This window comes from Canis lupus, chromosome 26 (assembly GCF_048164855.1).
Source record: "Canis lupus baileyi chromosome 26, mCanLup2.hap1, whole genome shotgun sequence".
Lineage (NCBI taxonomy): Eukaryota > Metazoa > Chordata > Mammalia > Carnivora > Canidae > Canis > Canis lupus.
In genome coordinates this window covers 7,654,475-7,664,770 of record NC_132863.1, presented here as the reverse complement: position 1 = coordinate 7,664,770, position 10,296 = coordinate 7,654,475, and the positions used below count along the sequence as shown (strand labels likewise).

Sequence of the window (10,296 nt, the reverse complement as noted above, 5' to 3'; positions counted from 1 at the left end):
ACCAGTCACCGACTCAAATGCTTGGTAAATGGGAGGGGTGGGCAGCTGGGATTCAGCTTCTTTATGGGGGACGCAGTTGTAGGAGACTCTCAATCCTGGCCTTGAGGCTGAGTCAGGATAGAGGAGGCTGGGACTCTCTGGTGCAACAGTTAGGACCAGAGTAACAGTGGACCAGCACCTGCAGCACTAGCACTTAGGTACCTCAGGGCTTGTCAAAGCTCTGGTGTTCTCTTGTCATCAGTGCTACAGGTAGGTCTGCTCTGAGCTCCCATGTTTAATGGCAAGAAATACTTTTTATAAAATTAAAGTGATTATATCCAGAGACCTCAGAGAGGGGAAAGCCAAAAATGAACCCATTCTGCAGCTCCCTGGGAAAAACAGATCCACGCAGAGAAAGTGGAGAGAAGCAGGTAAGAAAAGAGCAAGTGAGGTTTTGGAGGGCTGGGGACAACCATCCCAACTAGACCCCAAAGTGTCCATTACAGGGAGCCCCACACTTCACACAGTCAGTCCAACTTGAGGTTGAGGTGAGGCTGCCAGGAAATAGTGTTTTCTTGGTTCCTGCCTCCTTGACTTCACCTCCTCCATTGTCCCTCTACACTCCTTTATTTCTCCTCCTTGAACAAGCGAAACCCATTCCTGCCCCCAGGACCTTTGCACTTACAGTTCCTCTGCCTGAAATGCTCTTCACTCAGCTCTGCGCATGACTGGCCCACCTTGTCTTTCAGATCACATGTCACCTCATTCATGGGGTTTTTTTGCTTGACCATCCAATCCAAAGTAGACCCCTGGTGATTCTGACACGCCACCCTGTTGCTTCCCTTCCGAGTATCAAATCTCCAATTTTCTCTTACTTAGTTATCTGCTCACTCATACATTTCCTTCCTCCTCCTGCCAAAATGTCATGACTGTGAGAGCAGAACCACAACCAATTTTCTCTGCTGTCTCCCCAGTGCCCAGAACCATGCATGGCACAGAAGAGACCCCCAATACATTTTTGGTGTTAGATACAAAAATAAGCTTTCTTTCCAAAAAGATGCCCCTGTCTTTTAAAATACAAACTGAACATACAGTCCACACAATAAAAAAAACTTAATGGGGAATAGATAAAGTCTTCAGTGGTTGTGATGTTGAATATAATATACACCCTGATCCAAATTCCTAGTACATTCTGGGCTCTGGCTAATGGTTTCCATCATTCTCTCTTAAGCTTTTAAAATATAAATATTTCAAAAGTGTGCAGTGGAGTGGGTCCTCCATCTTTTAGAAAGAACAACAAAAGCATTTCTCTCTTAAAGTCAAAATCTCAAGTGAAGTCAGAACAATATTTTTTTAACACTCTAAATAGATAGGAAAGGTGACTATTTAGTATTCTATTATTCATAACAAAGAAATAATAGAATGTAATTTACAACTCCATCAATTTTCTCTAATAATGTGTCGCTGTCTTGCCAGAAACGTTTGTTTAGGCAGATGCAATAATCCATTTAAGCACATTTACTCAGTGTCATTAAGAGCATCTACACAGAGAAGGAGCAGTTTCTCAACTGGTATAAGTAAAAAAAATTGGGGGACTATTAGCAGAAAAACAGAAGCCTAGAGGCAACACAGGAGTTTTTGTAGAGATTGTAGTTTGAAGTAATCTGTTTCCTAGGATGTGACATAATAAGTACCTGTATGTGTGCATGTGTGTGCGAGAGAGCGTGCAAACACATGTATATTATGATATACTGTATTAAGGTAATTGAGATCAGTGATAAGCCTAAGAAATCTCCCCTTATCAGCACAGCACGCCGTCTGGCACATAGGATATGCTCAATAAATGCTGGCTGGACTAATCAATTAAATAACTCCTGTATTAGGAACTACGCAGTGACATTTGATTTTGCTTTTTGAAACGTGACCAAGGATTTGGCAATTTCTGGGTGATACCATTTTCAGTAACTCAGACAAAAGGACGCTGGGGACATATGCTGTGGCAGATGGCACTGGCGGCCCCACTTAGATCCTCACGACCCTTTACCATTGCCAAGTATCTCCATGCCTAAGGTCCAAACACCTGCACCTGTACTTCTGCGCCGCAGGTTTTCTTCACCCCCAAAATCAGCACCCTGGGCACAGTCCTCCCCACTGGCTGACAGGAGTTGGTAGATGGACACCCCAGCTCCCTCACCAACTCTGAGGCCCGTGTTCTACTCTGTCTCCCAGGATCCCTTGGGGTGACTGAGCTGCAAGTGTCCTCCGTGCTGAGACGGTAGCACACCTCTTGTTGGCTGCCTTGCCATCCCTACCTCCCTGTTGCGTCCCCTCCTGGCACCTCTGGGATCACACCCCAAATAAACTACATTTGGATCCTTGCTTTGGGATCACCTTCTCAGCAAACCTGAACTAAGGCAGATGCTTTCATCACATACCTCTAGCAAAACACTCCTGCACGTGAGCACGTGTTCATGCCTGAAATGCAATAAAAAGGCACTGATGCATCGACTAGCACACTTCTGGGTGAAGTCCACCCACTCCCTGACTCTCTACCTAGTCTCTCAATGACCCATGATGAAAAGCTTGTCTCTTTCCTTAAAGGAGCAGGGCTTGATGGCCCTTGAACATGGCATCCCTGTCCTGAGCGTGGCTGACCCATCTACACTCCCAAGGCCCCTGTTAATTAGACAAAGGGTGTGCGAGCAAAGAAAACTTTTTAATGAAGGCTTCATTGGCAATGTCAGACGAGCCAGCTATGGTCTAATCCAAACAAGGAACCCTCACCTCACTCTTTTTTTATCATTTGTTCTAAAATATCAAAGCACTTCTCCTGCAGGGGCCCCAAAGACATTGTAGCCCATTGAGCCCGGACATTTTAAGAGCTCTTTTCTCCCGATTTCTTCTTGTTTGCCTTTGTCTTCCCAATCATGGTCTCTACAATGACAGCTGTTTCTTCATATGTCTGAATGCTCTCAGTTGAAAACTTCTCAATGGACTCCATCACTTCCACCTTCTCATATGCCAAAGCCCTGGGGGGACTTCTCTCCTGTGGGCTGCTGCTCCTAACCCCGCGCCCCTCAGATCCACTTGGACTGACCCCAGATCTTTGAGATTGCGGTGTAGACGGTCCCTCCGGACCAGGGGTGACCACGGGACAGGGCCCCCTGGACTCCTCATCCTCCTTCTGGTCATCCTGTTTCTCCCCGGGCCCTTTTAATCCTTCAGCATTAATCTCATTCTCCTTGTCAGCAGTATGCTGGTTGGATGGGTGTCCACCTTCTTTCCCCTGAAGATCTTCCTGTCCATTCTCCAGTGGCGGCCCGGGCTGCTCAGGAGAGGGCTCGGCAGGGCTGTCGCGATGCAGAGAGTCCTCCTCAATGGAAATAATCACTCCCCCTTTGGCTGGGATGGAGTATGAGCAGAACCCAGGATCCACATAACTGGCATCCCCAGAGACCAGCACGTGCCGCCCTTTGGTGTAGAGGTCAGCAGGGGGCTCGGGTTCTTTGGGGCTTTTCACTTTCTCCTTGACCTTCTTAAATAGTTTCCCAAAGGCTTTGCTTATCTGCCCTCCATCTGGCACGTCCTCTGGAGCCCCTTCTGGGGTTAGGGGACTTGCTTCATCACCTCGTGAGTCAAGCTTAGATTCACCTTCTTCTTTAGGTACCACCTGCACCAGCTTTGTGTCTTCTGGACCTTGCAGGGGTATGTCTTCCAGATTCTCATCAGCTTTGTCTTTAGCTATAATCTCCTTTTTCCTTGGAATGTTCTTGGGGACACCTTTTTGTCTTGGTTTTGCTGTTGTTATATCCTGCACAGCCCTAGCGAGATCTAAAGAGAAAAAAAGCAGGGGGAGGTGGGGAGGCAGTATAAGTCAAGTTTGTCAATGAAAGAGGAAGAGAATGTATTTGTTGGAAAACAAGCTGTCTTGGAGACCAGTGCCTAGCACTGGGGTAGAGTTTACCATACATAGGGAAAAAGGAAACCGGAAAGATGCCTGGGTCTGACCTGTAGCACCCATGACCCACATTAAGTTCCTACCTCTGCAACCAGCTGTGTGACTTTGCACAGGTTGCTTGACCCCTCTGGGCTTACAGAGGGGAGGGAAGGTGCTGCCTGTTCTGACATTCACAGTTCCCATCACACTGGCTGGGTACAACTTACTGAGACATTCTAAGCCAGTAACACTCGGTGTCCCCACCCCAACCTCTGCTCAGCTCATGATGAGTACTTGGAGCCACAGACTAGTCAATGGAATTCATTCCACAGTAGTCCTCACCTTGGACTTTTCTAAAGAGAGACAACAGAGCTGCCTGGGTGTCCAATGTGTTCTGAATGGCTTTGGGTGAGGGAATCAAATTGACCTCCCTTACTCCATGTGCATTGCAACCTAAATAAATAAAACACCCCTCAAGCAGCATCCCCTTCCCTGTGGGCAAAAAGAGGAGGCAATTATTAAATTCAGAAATAACAGGAATCTTGAGATGCCTGGGTGGCTCACATCATGAAATCAGGGTCATGGTATGGAGCCCTGCATTAGGCTCAGTGCTCAGTGCAGAGTCTGCTTGAAGATTCTCCCTCTGTCCCTACCCCCACTGTCTCTCTCCTTTTCTCTTTCTTTCTCTCTAAAATAAATAAATAAAATCTTTAAAAAGAAAGAAAGAAAGAACAAACAGGAATCCCCTGTTCCCAAAGCCATCGACATTTCTTCAGACTAGCCAAAAAGAAAAACGGAAAGTTCAAGAAAACATACATAATCTCACCTCACCTCGTCCATGAGGCTTTTCAACCTAACCCAAATGTTGATTTTTTTTTTTTTTAACTTTTACATCTCGAGGGTCTTCTCCATGCCCTCACTCCATGAACGAGAGGAGTGACAGACAAAACAAAGGCATCTAGCACGGGTTGACTCAGAGAGCTGAGTGAACAGGGAGTGGCAGAAATGAGCCATGAAGCCATAAGGAAGGAAGGGTTGCAGAGAGGGTCATGTCCAAGCCTGCTGGGGGCAGGTATGAGGACAGGGGGTGCTTGAAGGAGCTGCTATGGAATTTCAGGGACCAGTGCAAGAAGAAAAGGCAGGGCCCCTATTCAGAATCATTAAGGATTTCAAGACAAGGACAGCAGAGCACTAAGGCAAGTGTGGGGACCCTTGTGCATACAGGGCCCTGGGTGTGGCTACATGCTTCTAGAGCCAGCTCTGAGACTGCTGCCCTTTCTACCACGTTCTAACTTGGAAACCCCATATCAACAAACCCCTCTGAGATTTCTGAAGGACAAGGATTTGAAGGCACTATAGGTATGAGCAATCAACAATAGCATCTTCTCTTCTCCCAAACACTGCAGTGCATCTCACAGGTATGTGAAACCATCCCCAGAGGCCCAAATGTTGACAGAAGCCATGCTTGCCAACCAAGCTAGTTTTACTCTGTTTTGAATGGAAGAGAAATGAGCAGAGCAGTAAATTAACGTCTACTCTGCCCCTAGACACTAGATTAAGCACTTTTGCCCAGCAGAGCTCACTTCATTTGCTGAAGTGAATACTGAATTTACTGAATTATATTTTCTCCACAATTAAATGCTTCAGGTCTGAGGATGACATCTCCAAGGTGGGAATGTCTGATTTTTCTCCTTGTAAACTTTCTGGCTTAGTCACTCAGCACCTGTGGGGGTGGATCAGAGAGGAACAGAGGATCTCACATAAAAGCATTTAATTTCCAGATGGATCAGAAGGAAGTATGAATGCTAAGTTCAGGAAGAAAGCCATTTGATTTTTTTTCCTGCTTTTCCATGACGGAAAATAGCAGAAGCCAGGGCATTACCTTTCCCACCAAGCCGAGAGCTGATAGAGGTTCCATGGCTTGGGGTGAACAGAGTAACAGGAGTTTCAATGAAGGCAGAGCTAAGCCTGGAGAAAGAACCAGAAAGAGGATGGTCACCATCTTTAATTCATCAAACCACACAGACAGTCAGGGGTAAGAATGACTCTCTAATGTGAGCAAAAATGAGGAAAGCTTTCTGTAGATCAGACTATTCATGAATCATGTATATACTTATGCACTAGATGAGGATAGGAAGGATTTCTTTGAGCTCAAGTCATAAACTGTGAAACACATACTAATGCTAAACATTTGAGCACTTGCAGCCAAGACAGAGCATTCAGAGAGAAGGAAAGAACTACTTCTGGTGGGGTAATCCTGAATGCTTCTCTTTTATTAAACCCCCCAAATCAGTAAGACTAAATAAAAAGTCACAACTTAATAGAGAGTGAGAGTCCTTCTATGAGGTTAACTTCTACAAGTCCCCAAACTGTTCTCTGGATGATATCTACAGATATGGACATGAACATAGACATGAATATACATGATGTAGCAGTAGATATATGTAATACAGATGCAGAGAGAGATAGAGATGCACATGTACATGACACAGGCGTGCATGAAGATGATGTCAGTGCAGGTGTAAGTGTGCACATACTTAAAGATGATGTAGGTATAGATGAGGTTTAGGAGTAGTTCTAGGTGATAAAGATGTAGATGATGTAGATGTAGATGGTGTAGATATAGATTATGTAGATGATGATGATATAGATGTAGGTAGAGATGGTGTAGATGTAGGTGTAGACGGTGTAGATGTAGGTGTCGATGGCGTAGACATAGGTATAGATGGTGTAGATGGTGTAGATGTAGATGATGTAGATGATGATGATGTAGATGTAGGTGTAGATGGTGTAGACGTAGGTATAAATGGTGTAGATGATGTAGATGTAGATGATGTAGATGGTGTACATACAGATGATGTATCTGTAGATGATGTAGGTGGAAGTGTGCATGGTGTACATAAATGATGTAAGTGTAGGGATAGGTGTAGATGTAGAAGTTATAGGTATAGATGTAGTTAATGATGGCATAGATGCAGAAGATATAGAAGTAGATGACAGATAACGTAGCTTTAAGTGTAGAAGTACATGTTCATACAGATGATGTAGACGCAGATGTAAGTGTAGGTGTCAGTACATACAGATGATGTACAGTAATGATGAAGACTGTAGGTGTAAATGATGTAGAGATAGAGAGACTGAGATAGAGATAGAGGATAGGGTTAGGGAATAGGGGATAGGGAGAGGGGGATAGGAGATAGGGATATGAGTCAGGGGTCAGAAATAAGGATAGGGGTGGGGGCCAGGGATATGGGATAGGGGATGGGGATAGGGATAGAGATAATTTCCCAGTTCTCCTGAAGTTAACAGAGCTCAAGTCACAGCTTCATTATGAACAAGACCACTCAATGCATCAACAACCACACTACTGACCCAACCAGGCAATAAAAACAATGACAGTAGCAGCCATAATAATAACAACACTTCCGAGCACTTGTTGAGTGCCAGGCACTGTGATAGGCACTTCACCTGCAGCATTTCATTAAATACTCCTGGTCATCTTACCTGCTAAGACATTTATATCCCTAGAAGCTTGCAGAGTCAAATGCAACTTTCTCTGTGAGGTCTTCTGTGACCACCCTACTTAAAATTTCAAAAACCCCCACCACGGCCCCACTGCCATCCCATCTCTCCCATCACAACTGACTCCATGGTGCTTGTTATCTGTTATAGAGTCATCCGTTAGCTGCCTCCCTGACTAGGATTCCAGCTCCACGAGGTCATGGAGTTGTGTTTCCTCCCTGCCTCATCCCCACTGCCTAAAACTGTGCCTGGCACACGGGAAGCACTCAACAAGGATCCGTGAAATAGGCAAGTGGCCAGGTTGGGGAGAAAAGGGCAGTCCCTGGGCTGTGCCTGTGTGTGACCACACCTGTTGCCTTCATTCTCAATGATCCGATGGTACCGCTCCAGCTCATTCTTCAGCGTTTGCTGGGCAACCACCAGCTGCCGGCAGTCATAAGAAGACCTCTCTAGGCTCCTCTCGGCCTCCTCAATCTCCTTCCGCAGGTTTTCAATCTGTTCGTTATAGAGCTGAATCTCGTCATCATAACACTCGTGGGCATCTTTAATACTCTGCTCCAGGGCTGCTGTCTGGAGGCAAAGAAACAGCTGTAAGGAAACCTATCCCTATCCTCTCCCTAAGATACAGGCGTGGCAGGGTACCTATGCTCAGGTACCCAGTTTTATTTGCCTTGCTTATTTGTTTCTCTGCCAGTTTCCGTGTCAGCAATGAATCACTTGGGAATCCTGGAGCCAGAAAGGAACCTATGCACTAGTACCAGGCCCCTCTGAAATCAGCCCTTAACGGAGCCTTCCCCAAAGACAGTCTGAGGATGGTAAACCCAGAAAACAATAAAACTGCTGTCCATGGACTAAAATGTACAATTTAAATAAAGTATGCTATTCATATTCTGAGTTAGCATAAATCTGACAGCCAAAAAAATAAAAAATAAAAAGAAGCAAACATAGCAGGGATCAGATATTAGCTTTACTAAAATAATGAAGTGTGTGGGAGGGTGTTCCCTGTTCTTATTTAATCACAATGACACTTTAAGTTTTTCCTGATTTCTGATTAGTAGAGTTACATACATGTTTCGGTAGCTAAAGTGTGAGTGTGCGCTTGGTATATACACAAAACAACTTCAGGATCACACTCTTTACCCTAATGCAGGGCAAGTCAAAATTAAGGTAGGAAAATAAAAATATGATAGAATATAAAGTGGACTTATATTCACTTTAAGAGCTCCTAATAATGCACAAAGAGCCATCTGTGTACCTATTTACAAGCTTAGTATTTGTGTAGTCATGACTGTTTTGCAATCTCATTTTTCCAAGTAGGAGAGAATTCACCACGCATTATCAGTCCTCAAACATAAATGGAACCAAAAAAAAAAAAAAACCACTTCTACCTAGAACAGCACATCCCAAAATTCAGTGTGAACCACCTAAGGATGTTGTTGAGCTGCAGGTCCTGACTCAGCAGGTCTGGGTGAGGCCAGAGGTTGTATAATTCTAACCATTTCCCACATGATACTAATGGTGCTAGTCTCTGGACCATATGGGAGTCGTGGGGGGGGAGGGGGCTAGACAATATTTGAGCTCAACTTCACATATGTCTGTTTCAAGGCATTTCATGCATGTAGCTGAGTGTGCATACTGGACAATCCAGAGTTTGCTTATTCCCAGGACACCTGATTCTTCACTTTATATACAGATGTGGCCTTGGAATAGTGAGGTTTCCTATGTAATGACACTTGAAAACAGCTAACAAAGGTTTTCGGGAAGGCGTTTATTGTATCAGGAAGGAAGGAAGGAGGGTGAGACAGAAGGAAGGAAGAAAGGATGGTGAGGGAGGGGAGGAAGATGGGAAGGACAGCAGGAGAGAAGGGGTACGTATACTCAACACTTTGGGAAGTTGTCTGTCAGCCCACGTCATCCCCCTTGTCTGCTGCCTGTGCCACCTCACTCATAGAGGGGTCCCAGCAGCAGTGTGACCCCACTCTCCCGACCAGAGCTACAGAACCAGGGCTGGGGAAGACAAAGAGGGGCCTATCACATGCTTCCTCTCCAGGGAATCTGGAAAAGGATCTCAGAAACAGCAGCAAACTGGTGGCAGGTTCACAGAACCCTGGGGCCGCCATCTTGGTGTGGCCATCTTTCATAATATGCATGAAGAAATTGAGAAAGGCAATTCTTCAGAGAGGCAGAGAGATGAAGCCAAATGGCAAAGACAAACAGAAATGAGAGTGTTTGTGGGAGAGGAAAGAGACAGAGAGTGAGCAGCTGCCTCAGATCCAAGTTCCTGGTTCCTGCCCCATACCCTGCTCTCAAATTCCATAAACTACCTTTTATATCTTGCTCCTTTTGGGGGGTGGAGGGGATAGTATCTTTCCAGTGAAGAAACCCAACTGACACCACCTTAACCACGTTACATCATCAATGGGAAGAGATGCCCACATGACACTCCCCTGATGAGAAGCCAGAGAAAGACATTCGCTTCGGTGGGTTCCAGCCACCAACGCACGGTCTCATCCTAATCCTGAAAAAACATCTGGGAGCCCAAAAGGAGGGACATTCCACAAAAAAACTGGCCATTAAGGTTATGAAAGACAAAGAAAGGCAGGAACTGTCCCAGAGAGGAGTAGACGGAGACACAATGCCTAAATGCAAGGACAATCCAGGACCAGAAAAAAATGTTGATGGGGTAATGTGTGAAATTTTTGTCAAGTCCATTCCAAGAATGGTATCATGGTTAATTTCCAGGTTTCAATCACTACACTGTGGTTATTAACTAAGGGGGTGATAACATTTGGGGAAGCTGGGTGAAGAGTATGGGAGAAAGCCGTGTGCTCTTTTTGCAGCTTTTGAGAAGTCTAAAA

At 45.2% G+C, this 10,296-nt stretch overlaps 1 protein-coding gene across 17 annotated transcripts in view; it reads right to left on the bottom strand.

Moving 5' to 3' along the window:
- Positions 1 to 2,676: 2,676 nt before the first annotated feature.
- Positions 2,677 to 10,296, bottom strand: part of BFSP1 (beaded filament structural protein 1) — a 67,351-nt gene continuing 59,731 nt past the window's right edge. For all 17 annotated transcript variants that reach the window (XM_072799981.1, XM_072799968.1, XM_072799967.1 and 14 more), the window contains 3 exons: positions 7,788 to 8,008; positions 5,799 to 5,884; positions 2,677 to 3,810 (listed from right to left, as the gene is read on the bottom strand). In XM_072799981.1, the coding sequence (XP_072656082.1) occupies positions 2,855 to 3,810; positions 5,799 to 5,884; positions 7,788 to 8,008 (1,263 nt within the window). In that variant the 3' untranslated portion in view covers positions 2,677 to 2,854. The remainder of the gene's footprint in view (positions 3,811 to 5,798; positions 5,885 to 7,787; positions 8,009 to 10,296) is intronic.